This window comes from Pseudochaenichthys georgianus, chromosome 18, assembly GCF_902827115.2.
Source record: "Pseudochaenichthys georgianus chromosome 18, fPseGeo1.2, whole genome shotgun sequence".
Taxonomy (NCBI): domain Eukaryota; kingdom Metazoa; phylum Chordata; class Actinopteri; order Perciformes; family Channichthyidae; genus Pseudochaenichthys; species Pseudochaenichthys georgianus.
Window position 1 is genome coordinate 22,046,662 of NC_047520.1, and position 21,822 is coordinate 22,068,483.

The window sequence follows — 21,822 nt, forward strand, 5'->3', positions numbered from 1 at the left end:
CCATCCACCCCCCCGAGCAGATGAGCATTGCACCGTCCAATTCAACAACTTTCTTTTCCCATGCTGTCTTGTCCCCTTCCTGTTCTCCAGTTCTTTCTCACCATCGATTTGCCTTTTCCGGTTTCCTTGTTGTCTCGCTTCTGTTTCTCTTTCAGTGTCTCTCTCTCCGACTGTCTGCTTTCATCAAGTGAGCCGCTTGAACGAGACGTTGCTCACTGTATTTCCAGTGAAGCTCTTCCTCCCTCTGACTGGCCGCTGTGTTTCATCCTCCACCGTACCCTCTCTTGTATGTGACAAATCGACAGGCACTGAAACCTGATCGAACATGTCACAACACGCAGATACATGCGTTTACTTAACGAAGCTTGAACGTGGTACGCTTACTTGCTCTCCAAGCCAGTGGGGGTGCAGGATACAGATTAGAGCTGTGTAACCACAGCCTGGAGAAATCAGGAGAAGCAGCTCAAATCACTCGGAGCACAAACACCAGTCGCTGCTGGGAAAGATCCACACATGTGGCTGAGGCAATTTGAGGATTTAGAAGCCGTTTGATCAGCAAATGTGCAGATACATCACAACATGCTCAGTCAGCAGAGCTTCTGAACCAATCCTTTTGAAGAATGGACCCTGAGAGGTTGGCCTGGAGATAAAGGGAGGCAGGGGAGTGGAAAAGTACATGCTATTTCCAAGAGTTAAAGGAAATGGTATTTGGAGATTTTGAGCTACAACTTCATACAGACGGTGACATCTGATGAAGTATCTTTTAACCCCTTCTGCACACAAACCCTACAAACAGACTTTGTGATATGACATTTTCAGACAACAGCTTTTTACGTCGGCCATAAAGCCTGTCTGTTTGTGAACACAGAATGTGATTGAGATGTGGAGTCAGGCCATTTTTCCATGTTTTCAAGGTTGGCCTTTATGAAATGTTTCAAAAACATTTGCCTTCAGGTGTAGGGAGGGGAGGCAACTCGAATCTGGAGGTTGTACACTCAAAAAGTGACCAAGGTAGTTATGAGAAGCTGGTAGGACCCGAGAGTCATGCCACTGGTTATATATTTGTGGGTAATATCCTATATTCACACATTCATATTGAGGTGACATCTGCTGAGGGAGACCAACATTCACACACATTCACACACCATTGGCCAAGCCAATTAAGAGCAATTCTGGGGTAAAGTGTCTGTGCCCAAGGACACATGGACCTGTTGACTGCGGGGGAGGGGATGGACCTTCCCAATATACCTCCTGAGCCTCAGCCACCTTCAATAATTCACTTAATATAAAAACTAGTGCTGTCAAAATTATCGTGTTAACGGCGGTAATTAATTTTTTGAATTAATTGCGTTAAAATATTTAACGCATTTAACGCATGTGCAGAATGGCCCGCCCCATACGTGCCACCAGTGGCAGCGCCAGGGTATGGCTGGGGTAGGCTACACCCATACCAAGAAATGGCTTAGCCCCACCATGAGACATGATGTTAAAGTAAGCAAAATAAAGTCTGCCAACTCGTGCGGAGTAAATTGCACAGACAGCAGTTAGTAAGATTGATTTCAGTAGCCACGGTTTTGAAAACTTTTGTCACGTAGTGATCGTCTTCTCAATAGAACATCTTTGATAACGGCGTGGTGTTGTTGCAGGAAGTCCCGACGCAGAATACTCTTGCTGTAGTACAGGGCAGAGCCATATAATAGTAATAATATGGCTCTGGTACAGGGGTGCACAGAACTGGTACGCAGGTTATGTGCGTAATCTGAAATGCGTACCTTCACTTGTGTCACAAAGCGCATTTGCGTACCGACGTACTTGTGAAGCTTTTCCAGAAGGCGGTTAGATCACCGGACGACAGAGTCGGTCTCCGTGTGCACAGACAGGGCTGCTGTACGTCGGTCTGTACAACGGAACTGTGCCAAAACTACGCCAACCGGCTGCGGAGGGAGACCCCCCCCTCACTGGAGAACTGCGCTAAAACAGCTGATCACAACGTTCACACTCTGTGGTCACGAAGTACTCCACTAGCCCCCCCCCTGTCGACTTTCCTGAAGTACTCCCCCGTTGATAGAAATCAACACGTAAGACCCCACGGTTTGATGATTGATAGGTGCAGGGTGCGAACTGGAGGGGAGCAGGGGGAGCTATAGCTCCCCTAGTGGTGACATGAGCTCCCCTGGGAACATGGTTTGTGAAATTTGGGGGGAGCTCTCTAAAATACTGATATGATGACCAAATAAATTCCATTTTGGGCATGTTTTTTTTTCAAAGGTGTAAAATAAGTGAAATAAAATTATAGTTTATGATTCATGAAAAAAGTGTCGCCTGCTTGTATGCTGCCCGCAGCTCCACCCACTACCCACTCACTCAGAAGCTCGTTTAGTTGGCACTGCATGTTTACCAGGCATTGTTGCTGCTGCTGACATGTCGAAAAGAAGAAAAAAAACGTACCTTGGGCAATTTCTTTAAAAAGACGGCCAAACAACCTGATCAAGAAGACCAACCGAATGTAGCTGGTGGTAGCACATCGTACGTTGTGACTGCTGCTACAACAGAACCGAGAGAGGAGGGAGCTAACGTCAGTGCTAGTGCTAACTTGACAGCTAACGTTAACTTGGGGGCTGAAGAGACACAAGAAGACGAGCCAAGAGAAGCTAACTTGATGACTACAACTACCATAGTAGAGGTCGAAGGAGATGTGGAAGAAGATGATGATGATGCTACTGATGACCACTCCACCTGTTCTTCCTCTTCCTCCCTGCCTGCTGCTCGAGATGGGGGGGGGGGCGAAGTTGCTGCGGTGGTCCCGCGGCCGCCGGCTGGCTGGACCAGCCAACAGTGGAGTGAGTGGATCACATTTTTGAGACATTTTAAGTTGATTTAATTAAACAGTCAAACGTTACATTGGTGGTCCGTGGATTACTTATTATCAAGTTGATTGAAGTTTGCGTAGCCCATACATGCTCGGGAAATCTGTTGACATGAACATGATCCATCGGGACGTTTCATGTAAATGTAGACCTGTGGCACCACCCCGTGTGCAACAGATTTTCTCTATATAATAGGCCTATGTCTGTGCTGTTGCTATTAATGCACGGATCAGCATTTGCGGGGGGGGGGGGGGGGGCCCGCAAAAAAAAAAAAAACCCGGCTCCCCCGGTGACCGTGGTATAGTTCGCACACTGGATAGGTGTGTGGGTTGTCTTTCATTTTGACATGCAGAAAAATGTTATAATAAACATACATACTGTATGTTAAATGGATATATCCGCCTGCTTTCATTTATCTTTCCATTCCCACAACAATATACATAAATAAATGGCATATTTTGGACATAGTTCGAATGGTGATTAATCATGATTAATTAATTTTTAAGCTGTGATTAATCTGATTACAATTTTTAATCGTTTGACAGCCCTAATAAAAACATTTAGTTAAAATGAATCATTTCAATGACCAGTTCTGTTTAAATATCACCTTAATCATAAGCCCGAGGTGAGCTATGTCCTAGGAAACATTTTCAACAATCAGAAGTGGGTCTTAAGTTACAAAATGTTGATATCTAAAGAAAGCTCAAGGAAGATTCCAATCCCGCTTACTTTCAGTCATTACAAATCTCAGCGGAACTGTTGGATTATTGTCTGTATTAAAAAGTGACGCAGCTCCCATCAGAACGGAGTCCTTTCCTTAAACAGGTTATGTTACTGGGATCCCTTGAGTGAACAAGTTATATAAATGTAATCATTTTTTTATTTATTTTTTATTTTTATATATTTATTTGACAGGGACAGTGCACATTAATTGACATTTCTGTAAATGCGCCAGAGTTAGCCAACAGGCTATTTTCCGTCTGTAGTCCCTGGACAGATGTTAAAAGTCATCCTAAAAACAAAAATTCACTTCAAATAACAGGTAAATATAATCCGTAATACAACATTCAACAGAGATACTTATATTATGATAAAAGCATATATAAAAACATAAAAACTAAACTAAAATACAAGCATATATAAAAACATAAAAACTAAACAAAAATACAAGCATACACAAACAGATAATAATTGACAGACAAACATTATAGAATTCCACAATATGACACACAAGTACAACACACAGCTTTAGGGAATGTAACTCCCAGTTTGAAGCTCACGGAGGCTTCACCGTGTCCAATTGATTGCCTTCATGACACTTCACACTTCCCTAGCTTCCTCCCACCTTTATGTACATCTTCACACACTTTCCTGGCTGTCACCAGTGTCTCCCTTTCCTCACTTCCTAATCACCCCCCCTCGTGACTCTGCTGTGACCTATGGAGGTCTTTCAGCTGGAGCTGGGGAAGTTACAAAAGTGAGCAGGAAGTGGAAGTGCATCTGTGTCGCTTCATGTTGGACTGACCAGTTCAATGATTAAGAACACTCATGAACTCACGATGAGTTGTTCTGTGGGCGCCTTGCTCAGAGATGGGAAACAGAAGAGTGACAAGAGATAAGACCTGTTATTTATTACATGGCCGATCTCGATCCCTCCGCTTGGCGTCGGGCTCCTGATCAGCCTGTCGGGGTTCTTTCCCCATAACGACCGCGTCGCAGCTCATTATCCCATACATACTTCATGGTTTCTCAACACTTGCAAAAGGAAAGCTTACTTTGTTCACATTACATCGCAGGGTTTCACCTTTAAGTTATCGGAACTGTTTTTCACCACTCACACCTGTGCCCTCCTTTATCACAATGTGTTAGAGGAAGATCTAAATGAGGATGTAAGAAGTCCCACTAAAACATAGAGGAATGCACACTGATTGATCAGTTTAACTGGAACACACTTTGGCCAAGCAAAAACAATTCCTGCTAAAGCGCGTTTATTCACATTCACTGCCATTATCATCTATTCTAGGGTATAGCAACTTATTTTAAGTACAGTTAAGGTTAGAAAGGTAAGGAACGACGTATGATACCATTGCATGAGAAAAATGAAATTGTCCAATTTGGACGTAAGTCTTAACTCGCGGTGCACGATAATTATCGGTCCGATATTAGGAATTATGACGTCATCCCGATAAACCCGATAAAAGTATTAATAGCCCCGATAATATACAATATATTTTTTGGGTAAAAAAAAAAAGAAATCCTGCGGTGTGGGTGGATTGGGATGAGGGGCGCTTGTTTTTCCCTCGGCTCCTCCCGTGTTGCCAGTACTGTGGTGTTAGTGGTTTAGGAAGAGGGGAGTTCTTCACAAATCCAGCGCTCTCTAACTCATGCCTGGCTGTGACGTGAATGGCGTGCGGCCGTGAAGCCAGGACAGTAAACAAACATGTCGTCGGTAGTATGGGACTATTTCAAAGTTTCAGAGTTAGATAGTTCGCTTGCTATTTGTAACAAATGCAATGCAGAAGTTCCACGAGGAGGGAAGAAGGCAACGAGCTATAATACTTCCAGCCTGATGAGTCACCGGAAACATCGCCATGGCTACGATGGTGTGTTAAAAGCGTACGAAGACGCCTGCGCTGCTAAACTAGCGGCGAATCCAAAGCCAGCTGCAAAGGCACCGGGGCTTTTACCTATCGACGAGGCTTTTGAAAAAGGCAAGGAGTTTATTTGGGAAAATAAATATGGTCACTTTGAAGTCAAACCTGTTCTTGGCTTAGTTTTGTTCATAGTAGTAATGCTCATGTCATTTTCTCACTACTAGTCTTTTTGTTACCACCAGGTGTGCAAAAAATACAGGTACATTTAATATATATATATTATATTATTATCGGTTATCGGTTATTGGTATCGGTATCGGTCTTGAGAAGCAGGAAGTTATCGGTATCGGTTTCAAAAAACTAATATCGTGCATCTCTAGTCTCAACATTTGTGGCATGGGTTGTGCAGCCCCCAACACAGGAGGCAATCCCTTTTAAAAGCATGCTGGACTAACACAGGTAACAGTGGTGATTTAGAACGCTGACTGAGGCTCATCCAAACCAACACTCTTGGAGTGGTACAGAACCTCTTCATTGTTATTTGTGAGTTATAAATAGTGGCTTAAACGAGTTGCCGATGCTCAGTGATGCAGTGCAAACGAGATACAAAATAGTCATCAATGAAAGTTTAAAGAATAACTTTTAATTCATTCAATTTCTTGTTCACAAACCTAAATGTCATTCTTAAATTGAGACTCAACTGAAAATGCTGGATTGTCAAATATGTTATCAGGTAAAGGGTCAATTATAGGTGCTAAAGTGTCAATCTGGCACTCTGATGAGATGATTGACAGTACAGACTACAGAGCCGTTGGAACTGTCTCCAGGTTGGGAAATGGTGTCGAACCAAGCGGCAAACTCTGGGGAAGAGCCAGGAAGCCAATACGGAAGTGCCACACACTGCAGTTCATATATTGGCCGATAGGCGATGGCTGCAGAAAGGAGCAATTTCCATAGACCCCCATGTTAAAATGCCCAATTTTACAGCAGAAAAAAACATGTTTCTCTCTCTGGCTCCATACATTTTATTATCGATATAGTTAGATTCCACCTTCATGATTATGGATCTGTGAGTGAATTGTTTTCTAAGGCGACCCTTTTATTTATATTAGGTCTTAAAGTTTGTGCATCAATTAGGGCGTGGTCACATTGAGTGACGGCTCTGTCAAGTGCCTGCCGCTGTTAGCTTCTTGTCTCTCCGCTAGCTGCTCCGTGAAGCTAGCTACAGGGACTCTGCCTGCTCAGCTCATCCAGGAAACACAACCTGAAGCCGGCCGTGGTTCTTTGTTCTTCATGCTTATATATCGGACTATTGTGACTCGCTCTGCGGATAAAACAGACGGTGCATGAATGCGGTAAGTGAAATTCGAGTGCTTTATTTATGTGTTAATGATTTTAATCAGCTACGTAATGAATGGTAAGGCTTGGGTTAGCATGTAAGCTAGTGGTAGCTACATCGGTGCTAACGATGCTAATCGTAGCCTCCAACTTAAAATCATAGACTGTATATATAAAGGTTAAAACGAAATAGACAAGTGTTAAGTGGGATAATACTGTTGAACAAACGGGTTCTGTTTGAGGTTGATAAAATAAGGTTACATCCTTGTAACTTAGAGATATTGTATTATGTAGATAGAACTGGATGCATCTAAGGTTAATTTAAATTGGCTATGCTAGAGTATGTAGACAAGCTAATGTTGAAGTAGTTATGTGAAATCAACCTCACAATAAGATGTGTGTATATTACAATTATTAATGTCATATTTCAAGATGATTACTTAGATATTACAATATGGTTGGTTGAGCTGGAGTTCATTATCGAGCTTACACGTTAACGTCATAGTCATCTGAAGAACGAACCCAAACCTTGTTGTTTTTATGAATTGCATTACCAAATGGGTATCAAATAAACAGTAAGCATTGGTAACACAACTTCCAAAGTTACAGTAAAATAAAAAGGACCCTGACTCGGACAATACACAATCCAACATGTTCAACAGCAGAGAATCAGTTATATTGTTTGTACACATGGTACTTTACATATATATATATCTATATATATATATATATATATATATATATATATATATATATCTGTTTGTTTAAGGTGTCCAGGTGATAGGCTGGACCAGAGAGTGAGAGACAGAACTGGACTCCTCACATCAGTGAATTCAGCTCAGGTACAAAGACTCTTTTTTCATACTGTACAAAGAATCAAGAAATATATTGGTTTAAATGAATGAAGTATTGACTTGAATACACTTATATACATTCCAATAAACAATACTAAATACTAGATCACCTACACATCAGTTAAGTTGAGGGTTTATTCCATGCAAAAAGTTACATTTAGATATTTAGCAATATGACTTTGTCAGCTTTCTAATTTAATGTATTGAAGGCAAAGATATTTAACACATAGTGAGAACTGCTACTATTTATCTCTCAATATTGTCTGTAAAACATGGTAAAAGTGATTCTTTCAGTGAGACAACAGAGCAAGCTTCTACAGGTGCACTACGTTTTGTAACAGTTCAATATTATTTTGATAATAACATATATTTCAATGTTGATGAACTTCATACTGTTCATTCATAATCTGATTGCTCACTGTTAAAATAAAATAAAAACATTACAATTACAAAATAATTATATCTACAGCCCCTAAACACACAAACACACCGCTTTCATAAATAACACAGTTGTTCTGCAATAATATGTTTTATGTTTCCTGTCATTTTTGTTAGGAAAGGACATGCCTGAAAGACACGATATTTTCTCCTTCTCTGAGGGTCAAGAAGAACATCCAAGAGGAACATTAAAAGCTGATGTTATGAGATGTTAAGACCAGTACAGGACATTCACTAAGAAACTACTTTTATTGTAAAAACAGTCAGCTGATCGAATGCAGCTATTTCCACATCTACACTCCATCAGCTGATTATTTCTATTTGCCTCACTTTATGAGCTTCACATCACTTGTGCCTTGTACCGCAGAGTTTGCAACGTCACAAATAAATGGGGCCAATCTTCAGTCCGATGGGAATGTGTAATCTAACATTTTCAGTAAGAATAATGGACGAAAGGAGTGCAAATACAAATACAATTTATTGAAATGTGAACCAAAAGTTAATCAAATGTTTTAAATAAAAAGCACATATGGACAGAAGGTGTAAACCTATTAAATGTATAAGTAAACACATTTAGTCAAATAAAGTGACAGACTAGGCCTGTGCTGTTGGTATCAGCTTTGCCCAGCATGGGCTCCTCCATCAGCCCTGGTCCTCCTCGCAGAGGAAAGACCCTCAGTCCTCTCCACACCAACAGACAGGACGTCCATCACACGGAGGTTTCTCCCTGAAGTCTCTGCAGCCCTCTGGACACCAGGCTGTCTCAATCCGTCCACACTGAATATGAGAGGGGGGAAATGAAAATAATAAATGCTTTAGAGACAATAAGAAACATAAAGTTGACTGTTGAGTTGCTCAGTTTTTTTAGATTGTCAATACTATTACTGTATAACTAATATCTCAGGTTAAGAGGCACATTCAAATAAAGATTGGTCTTTAAATACATTTTGTCTTTTGAATTGTTTGTCTAAAGTCAAGGATCTAGAACTGGTACTTAGTTTGAATAATACAGTCTGGTTATTATGCTGTTTGGAGGAGGCCTCACAGGTAAGAGCACTAACTAGCTACCATCACATGTACCTTAGCTTGACTTAAATGTATTAAACGTATAGTTAAGTGATATCAAAATATAAATAACTAATGTCATGCAAACATTAATATGTGCTTGATTCCAGTGTTGAATTTAGCACAATTGCATACAAACGTTAAGGGGTTTTAAGATTCTGAAGTATTATGCTAAAAACTCAATAACTTAGATTATTATTTATAGTTTTGCTGAATAGTTTCAAGGCCGCTTACCTTAGAAACGTAAAATGCGACGGCAGCGTGCAGATGGGGAGCATGTTAGCTTAGCTTGGTAGCTTCAGCTAGCTCTGGAACTTCCAGCTCGGTGGCAGCAGGTCCCGCCTCGGCTCCGCCTCTTTGCCCTTATTTGGAGCAGGCTGGAGAAGGCGGGAGTTGAACTCTGACGTAACTGTTGAGCCGTTAGTGGCCGACTCCGCCTACTAAGGGCTTCACGGCAACTCTGCAGAATCCTATGGGTGACGTCACGGACCATACGTCCATTTATATATACAGTCTATGTGTCGAACACACACTCTGTACGGCGTAGGGGTCGACCGATTATCGGGGCCGATATTCATCATTTGACCGATTATCGGTATCGGCCTTTTTTTTATAAAATTGCCGATAACACTTTGGCTCTGATGCGGCCGTTTCTCTGTCTGCAGTCACCACTCTCTGTACACGAGCAATGTCCCGCCCACAGCGCTATCTGATAGGCTATTACGGAAGTGTCAATCAACACCGAAGATTTTCCGGGCGGGAGCCAGCCATAGAGGCGGGACCTTCTCAGATTACAGGCAGGTGCGAAGAACACAGACAGAGGCGAGCAGCAGCGCTGAGCGGCAGAGCCATACATGTGTTTCGAAGGTAAATCAGTTGAAAGCCGAAGTTCAATAAACATCCCAATCCCCTATGCTGAAGTTGCAAAAACGGCACGATCTATTGATCCAATTCTATCAGCTTCCCAGTTACACAGGGATGCGGGAAGTCAGTCAGAGTTGGGGGTGCGTGCAGCATCTCGCAGCGGAGTAACTGTGGTGCGGAGGGGGGCTGCGAGTGGGGTCTCGCAGTTTTTCAGGTTGATATGTGAAGCTCATTAGCTAGCCAACATGTATTTAGCAAATGTTTAGCAAAATATTAGAAGTGAGGCTACTAGTCTAACGTTAGGTCTACTGTAATAGCCTCACTTTTAATAGTTTGCAAAACATTAGCTTGCACTAGTGTTTTGCAGTTGCTAGCAGTTTATTGGGATTTTATGCTAGATAGACAGGCATTGGTTTGATATAATAAATTAAGCATTATTGTTAGTTAAGCATGTCAGCCTGCAGCCCCACTTCTTGTCTCTCTCTAACTCATAGCAGATGGCTTCACTAAAGAAAAGGGCACAGAGAGGAAACCAGTTGTACGATGTTTATTAAACATTTATTTATAGTTCATTAAACATAATATAGGCTATGCTTAAATGCATTTCAAAGAAGTTGTGTTGAGTTTGTGTTATTCTACATTTTGACACCAAGATTTTCTGATTTACTGCAAATGTATATCGGTTCCAAATATCGGTTATCGGTCTCCTTGATTACTAATAATCGGTATCGGTATCGGCCTTGAAAAAGCCATATCGGTCGATCCCTAGTTCACATGCTCGTAGTGGCATCACGCATCCTCAGCTCTGCATGTCAGGATGTAGCACTTACTTTGGTGCATTCTGACGGAGACACAGCTGCACTCTTTTATTTTGGCAAAGCACTTCCCCAGTGGAGACGAGTGTAATGGTTTCACAGTGCTTGTAAAGGTTTCATGGTGTTTCAGACTCCTGACAGCTGTGTTGCAGCTTCTTCCTTTAAGATAAGGGTTTGTAGAAAAGAAAGACCTTGCACTTGCAAAGCAACAGTTTGAACTAAGAATGTATCATTGAACTGCCTTCGTGTAGACTGTAGACGCAAAAGGCTTCTGCGCACGTGGGAACAAACATTATTCCGCCAATTGCTTTGTGAATTCGTTGATCAATGTTGTTCAAAATGTCGAGAGGAATGTCTCCACAAGGCCAGCTAATGTCATGAGATGTGCAGCAATACATGCAGGCATCTGTGCTGCATGCTGGCATCTGTGCTGCAATACATGCAGCAATACATGCTGGCATCTGTGCTTGAACTGAACAATGGCTGAATTCATTTATTACGTCTTTGCAGCATTGTTTTTACAGTTCACACCTTCCAGGGTAGATGGATTTGATAACAGCATTTCAAACAAAATCCAAGCCTTTGTTTCTCCATGCAGCTGTAACATGCTTTGTCTTAAATAATGACTGGAAACCAGTGATTCTCTTTTCCCATGATGCATTGTCCATACAGTAGAAGGGGCACTTGTTGTTCCCCTCCAGAGATCCCTGCCAATCGTGTGAGAAGTGATGTTGAGGCTTATTCATCAAATGAAAAGCATGGTTTCTCATAATACAAACCGTATGGACATTTTATTAAACTGTAGTGAACAATATCTCAGAAGAAAAAGCCTCAGCTGAATGAAATGTTATGTAAATGTATTGTAATGCGTCTGTATGTCATAGATGTAGAATAGAAAAACACATCAATGCTCCATGGTGAGATATCCTGACAGCTACTGGGAAGATTACCACTTTGCTGTGGATATGTATGCTTCCTAGAATGAGTACTTCTCTCTGCTATCACCATCTGTTTGACCCTCTGGATCATCTTGTGGTGCTTCTCTCGGCACATGCAGAGGTTTGGGGCTGAACATGTCATCACGTGAAGCTGGGCGGACGTCCATCAGCCTCGTGTCCACTCCCACAGGTGGCCAGAGTTATACCGTGTGTGTCTGTCTGCATATGGAAACATCTGCCCACTGCATCACTCATTAGGACTGACGATGAGGAATAAAGCGGAGACGGAAGTGACATTTCACCAGATCTTTCTCCAACAGCCCAGAGCAGCTGTCATTATGCACAGCTGTGGCTATGTGGAGAGTCAATAGCGCTTATTTCAAACAAGTTTTTGCAAAACCATTGTAGAGGGGTGCAGGAAGGAGTCATACCACCGGGAAAATACCTCACATGCTACCACGTCTGGCTCCCTCGTCTGGTTATTTGAATGGTTTGGTTTCTACAACATCAGATCCGTCAGTACAACACTGGTGAATGTCCGAAGCTTCTATACGTAAAGGACACGTGTGGTTGCATACAAGTAACTACAAATCGACTGAACGTCAACACACCGACATGAGACCACCTGCAGCTTAGCGGGGGGTGCGCAGCAATGAACATCACAGAGTTGTGTTAATGTACGGAGATTGCTGATCATAAACGTGTTAAACATCATAAACGTGTTAAACATCATAAACGTGTGTTTGCTACAAAGCTTCTTTTCTCAAAAGAGATCCAACAGGGGATCCTATTGCTTTGTGTTGAGAGAAACCTTGCGCTGCATAAATCATCATCACTATTACATTATTATTATTATTAAACTTAAACATTCATTATCAAGAATACGGTTGCTCTAATGTAAACAAATAATAAATAATACAAATAAACTGCAGAAATCTTGAAACAAAACGTTTCTTTATTTAAAAAGTAACCCAGTTACAGAATAGCTTGTGGATAATCTTTGCTGCGAATGTGTGCTCGGACTAATCACAAATCCTTCCAATTCAAGCCTTAAAGATCGAATCATAAATCTATCGATTCGATAGTAGGGTAGATTATCCGGCTGCACACAACGTGATCCGGCTCCTAAATGTGTCTCAACCACAGGCCTTGTTTCCAGCTATGCTCCTAGACCCTATGGAGAGATGGCGTTGCGTTGTTGTGGAGGGAACCGGAAGGAGTTAACTCCGGGCTTCAGCACGCGTCACTGTGGCTCTCAACTGGTCACTTTTTTGATGATCATCATTTCAATAATATTTCCAACAAAAAGACCAGCATTACAAATCACACACGGCCCTGATTAATGGCCATAGCTGCAACTTCTTTTTTAATAAAGGAATTGTCAAATCTTGAAAACGTATTAATGTATTTCTTTTCATTTAAATGGGAACTTTAGTGCAAAAGTAACACAACACTTTAAAGGGAAATTCTAGAGAAGAAGTTAAAAAGGCATCAGATTATGAATCTGTGTTTACGATGAGAATGAATACCAGAAAGCAACACATCTGAGATATCTGTTATGTCAAAGGCATTGTCTTCCCACTGAGGTCGTATGGCCATTCAGGCATCTGTGTGACTGTGTTACCTGCTGGCCGTACAGTAAATACACTTTGATGTTTAAAATGCACTTAAGCCAAGTGGTCCTGGTGTTCTCCTGCTCTGACCTGACCTCTGCTTCCCCCACAGGAGCAGTACCCAGCCAGAGGGGAAGTGCAGCTCTCCTCCAGCCACCTCCAACTGGTGCTACAAGTGGAACGTAATCAGTGAGTACTCCGTCTGTGGAACCGTGTTTGCCGCCTACGCCCCTCTAATTACCTCCTCTGTCTTCCACCTGAGAAGAGGAATTAAGTATGCATCGCAGAGTGTTGAGTGAGGCGATGATAGAGAGAGATAACAGAAAGCTCTGCCTGTTCTCTCTGCTCCGGCTTTGTTGTTTGGTTACCACAAGGTTACTCAATGTTTCCACATCTTCAATCAATCAAATCAATCAATCAAAATACTTTATAGATCCCAGAGGGTCATAAGGTTTCGTGACAGTTGCACCATATTAGAATAGATACATACATACTCTTGGTGCACTCCTTGTCGGCCCTAACATGCAGGAAGCCATTGATGGAAATGTGGTTGTCAGGTATATCATGGTGTGAACTACCCTACACTATTCCATCTGACTCGTAGTTAACGATGTGTCGTGGGCAACACGGCCTATATCTCCTTTTCTACATCTGGACACAGCCTTCCTCCTTCGTCTCTTTGCGTCCTCATTTCCCTCCAGATTCAGTGAGCATCTGTTGTTCCGACCACCATGCCGTGTTCGCCCGATTAGCTTTGGTGCGAACAAGGCAGCCATGTTGTGTATCCAGTGTCGTGGATGCAAAACCGCAGCAACTCAACAACAAAACAAATCTCTCTGCTAAAAAGGTTACAGAGGGCACAGCTTACTAATCTAACAAGTTACTGATAGAAGTCATTCAAAGAAAACTAACAAGTAAGATCAAATAGGAAAGCTTAAGGCTGGAAATAGTATAAATCTAGCAGGGGAGCTGCAACAGGCTGCACGCTTGGCGCAGTAAAGAAGATTCTATGGGTGGCTTCAGGGGATGGAAGTGCTTATAGCAGGCGGTAGCAGCTCAATTTCCCTGAAGCAACAAGGTTTTCTTCCATTTTTAAGGAATATGCTGGGAAAACGTTGTCGAAGTCAGCTCCTGGTGCACTGCAAGAGAAATGTAATGTTCCATTAGGCACATTATACGATGTTCACGGACTTGTCTATGACTGTGAAAGCAACTTTATGGTTTTACAAAATGGAATTCAAAGCTTTTCACATTTGCCTGGAGATAGATGAACACGACAGGCAGGAATCATAGCTTTAGCATCTTTGTAATGCAGGGAATGTGTGGGGCTAATTAGAACGAGTGGTGAGTCCCACGAAGGGCCGGTGGAACAGGGTTCAAGGCCAGCAGAGGTCATGGTGTTCCTGTGATAGCATCATGTGCAGCTCCGTCTGCTGCGTGCATCATTAGCCCGAGACGTGCCCAGACTCCCTGAGGTGCATCACTTAACATGCTCATGGAGAGAACATGCCCTAACACCTCCCCCCGTTCGTCAGGGGGGAGCGACTGACCAAATACTACGCATACTCAAATGTTACCCACACATATTAATTAAGTGTATAACTGCATACTGTATGTTTAGTCAGGAGAGAAGCCTATATTGGCAGGCTGGTATGTGTTCTAATTAGGGCTGTCAAGTTAACGCGTTAATAACGCGTTAACGCAAAAAAAAATTAACGCCACTAATTATTTTAACGCGATTAACGCATGTGTATTTTTTTTCCTCGGCCGCCCCGTTGTTTCAGAGCGCATCGAGTTTAAAATACCATCAACAAGCTGATGCTGACAGCCCCGCTCCTGCCGCCCGCTTGTGGCAGACCACACTTCCACGCTCACCGGCAGGCACCGACTGGCCATCGGGAGGACTGGGAGGGTGTGTGTGTGTGTGTGTGTGGCCCGAGCGAGCGAGAGAGAGACCTTACGTGCATTGTTGTTGTTAGCATCTGGTGCTAGCTAGCTGCGCTAACGGATATAAGGAGCTGTTTAAATGAAAACAGAGGAGCGACATTTCGCCACAACTGCACCGAGCACTTGACTTGATGCAGGAAGCCAGACAGTGGGACATTGTACGAGAAGTCAGCACACTCAGCACGGATAGTGCAACATGATTGCAGCGTCCAGGCAGCTCCCGTTCGAGCATATGCCTTGAGTTGCACATAGTTCCAACGATCCAACACACACACACACACACACACACACACACACACACACACACACACACACACACACACACACACACACACACACACACACACACACACACACACACACACACACACACACACACACACACACACACACACACACACACACCCCATTTGTATTGTATGAGAGAGGTTCCAGGTTGAATTGAGGCGAATATTTGTAATGTTCAGAGGTTGTTGTATTTAATATTCATGAGAATATTTGTCATTGTTCAAATGATAATAAATATTAGCATAAAGCATATTTGTCCGCTCATATGTTGATAAGAGTATTAAAAACTTGAAACATATTCCTCTAAGGAACATTTAGAACAGATCAAAAATGTGCGATTAATTTGCGATTAATCGCGATTAACTATGGACAATCATGCGATTAATCGCGATTAAATATTTTAATCGACTGACAGCCCTAGTTCTAATGTGTAACATCTAGAGAAACGTAACATGAAATGACAGAACTTAACATGCCTACATGTTAACCTTCATTTTTTGTGGAGGAGAAGCTTTATCAGCCAAACAAAAAAACCTTGATGCAAAATCCTTAGGCGCGTTCACACCGCAGTACTTTTCCCACTTTAGCTCCGATATAGTTTCCGAAATGTCGCCTTCATACCAAACAAATCCGGAACTAAAATTAGTTCATTAGAACTTTTCACCCTCTTTTCACCCCTGCTAGAGAGCAGGGACTTTCGTGGGAGAAAAAGGTTCCTATTTCTGATTGGCTGGGCGGATTGCAAACCACGCCCCGTAAAACTCCCAAAAGGTTTTGTGAAGCCGCCATTTTATTTTCCTCGCATTAGCATTATTAGCATTAGCATTAGCCCAGCGCAGAAACGCAGACAGACTAACTTATGGCAACACAAAAGAAAAAATGGGAGCGGTGGAGATGAGGAGGTGTCGGCGTTCTGGCGATTTACTCGGAAGGCTTCAGTAGAAGCTGCTGGGAGTCAGCAGCTTCGACTGAAGCCTTCCCCAACTCCGGGGACTTCGGGTGGCAGTATACGGCACGCCGTGAAGTGGTTGGCGGCCTGCCAGTAAACCCAAAGCAGAAGAAGACGAAGTGATGTCAGCGGCTTCATTTGCCTAATCCTCCCCCAGGGACTTATTCCGGTGTGAACGCGATCTGTACTTAGTTCATGAGAACTAAAGAGTTCTGATGAACCTTTGTGGGGAAAGTGTGTGACATCACTCAAACACTCAAATTCTGTAGAATGCAACATTTGATAAGGAACCCATCAGGTTCCAGTGCCTACCCACTTCGTATTATTTGTGCTGATATCGAACGAACAAGACTTAGCTCTTGTTGTTCACAAATAGTTGGAAATTGCAATTTGTTTAAAGAATAAATCATGTATTCGGTTGAAACGACTGCACTCTGAGGTAGAGCTCTTCACAGAGCTTCTCCAATGGCTCATTAATGTGTAATTGATCAGTGATTATGCCCAAAGCTGTCTGAGCAGCTGCACATTATCTCTCTCTGCACATTTCCTTTGCCTCTATTTCATTCTGTGAATCTGATTCAGTTTGCAAAGCAACGCTTCCCATGCAGGCCCCCCATGCACACTGCATTTCTGTTGCTTGGGAACAGATTGATGACGTGGAGTGAACAGGAGACACATGGAGGAGCCGACAGACAGGTAGGCAGATACACAAGAAGCTCTGAGACAATGTGGCACACTTCAGACAGGGGGGTGACGGGGGGTGACGGGGGGTGACGGGGCACCCAGTCTGGGACAGGGAGCCGGTGCTTATTTCAAACCAAACAAAGACACGACTTTGGTCTGGAGCAGCGACTTTGGGTCAGAGGAAGAGGGAAACATTCGGCTGGAGTTACTGGGAATGGGACTGGGTTTATTTGATCTGACGGGCCTCTTCCACTGGGACAGGACTGGAGCATGGCCAGTGTGTTTGAAGGCCAACACCATTACTTTTACACCCATTAGAGGAGGGGAAGAACACGGGGGCTGCTTGTAATAAAAAAAGATATATGGTGTATTTAAACGAGAAGAAAGGATCTTGTTGTATTGGAAAAGAGTGTTAGGACACCAAATCATTTTATTATGATCTTGTTAATAAAAGAGTCTGTTTTCTGTACAGCAAAGCCTGCCATAAAAAAGAGAAAGCATATTCTTGTAATGATACATGTATCTCTCGATCACAATAAACAGAGAGAACTCATATTTTTGTCACGATAAAAGTCACTTCTTATTGAAGCAATCAATTAACAACAATGCATTCTGTTATAAGTAACAGGATGAGATTATCATGTAATAATACTTTAATATAATGAATGGAACCTTTCTTGTGATTGTCATAGCAGGGGGTCCACGGGGTCTTACAAAGTATTAAAAGTTGATAAATCATTTTAGCGAAAATGAAGGCTATTAAAAAGTATTAAACGGCAAGGTGTTACATTGTGTAGCTTGTTTTCAGTAAGTATATGAGTGGTCCAGAGAGGTTGTGTTCTGCAGCCTGAATGTAGTCATGGCGTAGGCGTGTCGTGTGATCCTGTAGTTTATTGATGGCATCCCGTTGGGTTTGACGTCATCTGAACAGGACATCGCCCGCTCACTGCTTGATAGCGTGCGGAGGTCCGTTTACGCCGGTTGTTAAACAACATCGTTATGGGGAAATGCAGGTCTGCGTCCAAATGGTTGGAAGATAAGGAGGAAGGACAATCAATACTGTGTATAGTCAATGTGAGGTGAAGTGTGTCGCCAAGGTAACCGGTTAAAACTCCAAGTGGAGATGAGGTCTTAAAATGTATGGGGTTTTGAAAGGTCTTCCATGTGACTTCAGGGTTCCTGCATACACCCTGAATAGAGACAGTAAACAATGCTGTAATAAATAACCGATAACAATGTGTCGAGGTCATTTTGAAATCTGCTTCTCTTTTATCATTTTCTTAAAGCTTAAACTTACTGGTTTATAATGTATGGGTATAACAGGAACGTTTTACAAGAACACGGTTTACAAAGTGACATTCAAGCTGGTGTCCAAACGGTCTTCTTCTTCTCTTTCTACCCTTCAGCCAAACACTTGTGTCACTTTCCTCTCTTCAGAAGCAGAACAGGTGAATGAAATCAGAACCAAGTGCTAAATCAAGACGATCGACTGGTCCTACAAAGTGTGACTCCTTCACTTCAAGTATACAGACATGAGCAAGGAGGAGGAGAGATGGAGGGAATGAGAATGAGGAATGAGCTAGGAATGTGCCGTGGGGGGAGCTGACCTACACACAGATCCTGGGAATAGAGTGTGTGTGTGTGTGTGTGTGTGTGTGTGTGTGTGTGTGTGTGTGTGTGTGTGTGTGTGTGTGTGTGTGTGTGTGTGTGTGTGTGTGTGTGTGTGTGTGTGTGTGTGTGTGTGTGTGTGTGTGTGTGTGTGTGTGTGTGTGTGTGTGTGTGTGTGGAATGCCAGCTGACGTAAGGCTGAACATGTCTGTGCTGGACCGATGACAGAGGATGTGCTGGCAGTCTGTCTGTGAACCGCTTGCTGGCCCCCGTCCCATCTGATGTAACGAGCACACCAGAACAATATCACATGCTTGCAGCAAAGCTTAACTGTGTTAACAATGATTCCTGGATCAATACAAAACGTGCTTTTCAGCGAAGGGGCCTAAGGAAAAAGAAGAAACTTGGACATCTACAATTCCATAACAAACGGGATTACACGATGGGCTGATGATCACATGATATCACTTAAAGGGGCCCTATTCTGCTTTTCAGGGTTTTCCCTCTCCTGTAGTCATTCTCTAGGTGTGTGTGTGTGTGTGTGTGTGTGTGTGTGTGTGTGTGTGTGTGTGTGTGTGTGTGTGTGTGTGTGTGTGTGTGTGTGTGTGTGTGTGTGTGTGTGTGTGTGTGTGTGTGTGTGTGTGTGTGTGTGTGTGTGTGTGTACTGTAAATGGTCTGCAAAAGGCTACACTTCCTGTGTTCCCTCCACCCCCCCCCCCCCTGCCTGATACGCCTCCATTGGACTCCTTTGCTCAGTAGTGATGTAGTGACTTTGTCAAAGTTGCGCTTCTGTTAGCGCTCAAACACATTGCACGTGTGGTTTCAGACAGAGGGTGAAAAGAGGTGCTGCAACACAGGCAGTATGAGAACAATGAAGAGCTTTTTGAACATTGAAACTTGGAGACATGTTATGAACCTGAACATGAGCAGAATAGGGCCCGTTAAGCTCCAACACAGAAGCTAAATAGACCTTATGATGAGTTTTTGAGTTCGGTGTTTTATTACAGCTTTGGGGGAAATCATGAAATCATATGGATGAAACATTTCAGTTCCTTTGCATCTATTCAATGAAACCATAACAATAACCATTTAACTAGAGAAAGCTAATGATTGATACACTGACAGGAACAGCTGCTGCTCAGCTCCAGATGTTCTGGAGGCAGGGTCGGCGTCATGGGGGGTCATTCGCGGGCCATGCCCCCCCAAATGAGTCACTGTGCCCCCCCAACGCAGGGCGGGCAAGCCTTGCCACTTTTCCGTTTTATTTATTTTTAATCATATAAGTGAAAACGTTTCCACTAAAGGTGTTTTGTGTGAAATACATCAGAAATAAAGAATACAAATATAAAACACAGCCTGAGGTGTGCTCACTGCTGCTCTCTGATTGGTGTGTTGCTTGACCAATGACCCCCGACCTTTGTTTTGTTATCATTACGTGGCTGTGTGTTTAGATGAAAGCCGGTGGCGATCTGTTCATCTGTTACACTGATTATACAGTAAAGCCATCGGAAATAATATGATATACAGACAGTACAGGTAGCCTACTTCTGGGTCTCTGTGTTCCATTCAAGCTCGGCTCTGTGTGTGTGTGTGTGTGTGTGTGTGTGTGTGTGTGTGTGTGTGTGTGTGTGTGTGTGTGTGTGTGTGTGTGTGTGTGTGTGTGTGTGTGTGTGTGTGTGTGTGTGTGTGTGTGTGTGTGTGTGTGTGTGTGTGTGTGTGTGTGTGTGTGTGGCACGAGCGCATTTTGTGAGTGTGCGAGCGGTAACGTGGTTGTTAGCATCTGGTTAGCTAGCTATGCTAACGGATATAAAGAGCTGTTTCTACACCAAGGTGAAGGCGAGTCCTCTCCTGTCAGACTGAGGATCGTATAACCTCAGCTCAGTGAGGTAAGGACTCTCTCAGTGTTTAGATAGTTCACTTTAGTGTAAGGTATCTCAGGGTCTCAAACGGTTTGGTCACCATTTATGTAAACAAGTATTTGCGAGGAACACATTTATATGATCATTATAGTTATTAAAGAATAAGAGAATAAATGAAAAACGTGTATGAAATACTATAGGACAGTAACACAAGAATACAGTTTAAAAGGGGAGTGATAATTGAAATATCCATAAAGAAAAAGTCAATCTGTGTACAGTTCTGTTGCATATGGATGCTGAGAGATGTAGGCTATCCATAGATCTCTTCATGTTGCTCTCAAAGTGCACCAGATTGATGCATTTAACTTCAATATTTTAAAAATAATCTTCCCGGGGGAGCATGCCCCCATACCCTCCTAGAGGAGGTTAGGTCCACCCCCACCTAAAACATGTTCACATGGATAGGATACTAAATACATTTGCACACTTTTTATATGGTGGCCTATGTCCATATGTTTCTGTTTTTGTGATCGTGCCACAACCGTGCATGCATGCACAGGTCATAGGTGCGCTATACAATAGCACTACACCCTGAAATGTGTGTGAAAGACAATAGACTTTACAGCATGTTTTTTTAAATTGAAGTTGCGTTGGTGTTTGTGTGTTGGTTGTTGAGGGAAGTGTGTGCCCCCCCCCTTGGTAAATGATTGCCCCCCCATTCGATTTGTTCTAGAGCCGACCCTGTCTGGAGGTGCTGGTTAAAATGTTGTCCACTAATACAGATGTGATAAAGTTATTCAGATATTTGCTTACTGTCTGCTAGCGATAGCGGTTGGTAGTACTTGACTTCTATCACACTACCAGTTGGGCTATAGAATGAGCTAACGCTTGTTCCTTTATGTACAGATGGACCTGCAGGGTGGTAGGTCCCATCACTACTGGAACTAGCGTCTTTTGCTGTCTTTGTTTTTGTTGCAAATAATGCTACATTTTCTAAATCTAAATTAAACATACTTGCTTTTCCCATAAGTATAATCCATATATCCCTGAGAGACCAGACTATCTTCAGCTGTAGAGAGTGGACCACATGTTTAAATGGTT

The 21,822-nt window shown here is 42.8% G+C and overlaps 1 protein-coding gene across 1 annotated transcript in view; it reads left to right on the plus strand.

Moving 5' to 3' along the window:
* The window catches only part of adam19a (ADAM metallopeptidase domain 19a), a 301,656-nt gene that overhangs the window by 145,739 nt on the left and 134,095 nt on the right, over positions 1 to 21,822 (plus strand). The window contains exon 3 of the mRNA XM_034105687.1: positions 13,499 to 13,575. Within this exon, the coding sequence (XP_033961578.1) occupies positions 13,499 to 13,575 (77 nt within the window). The remainder of the gene's footprint in view (positions 1 to 13,498; positions 13,576 to 21,822) is intronic.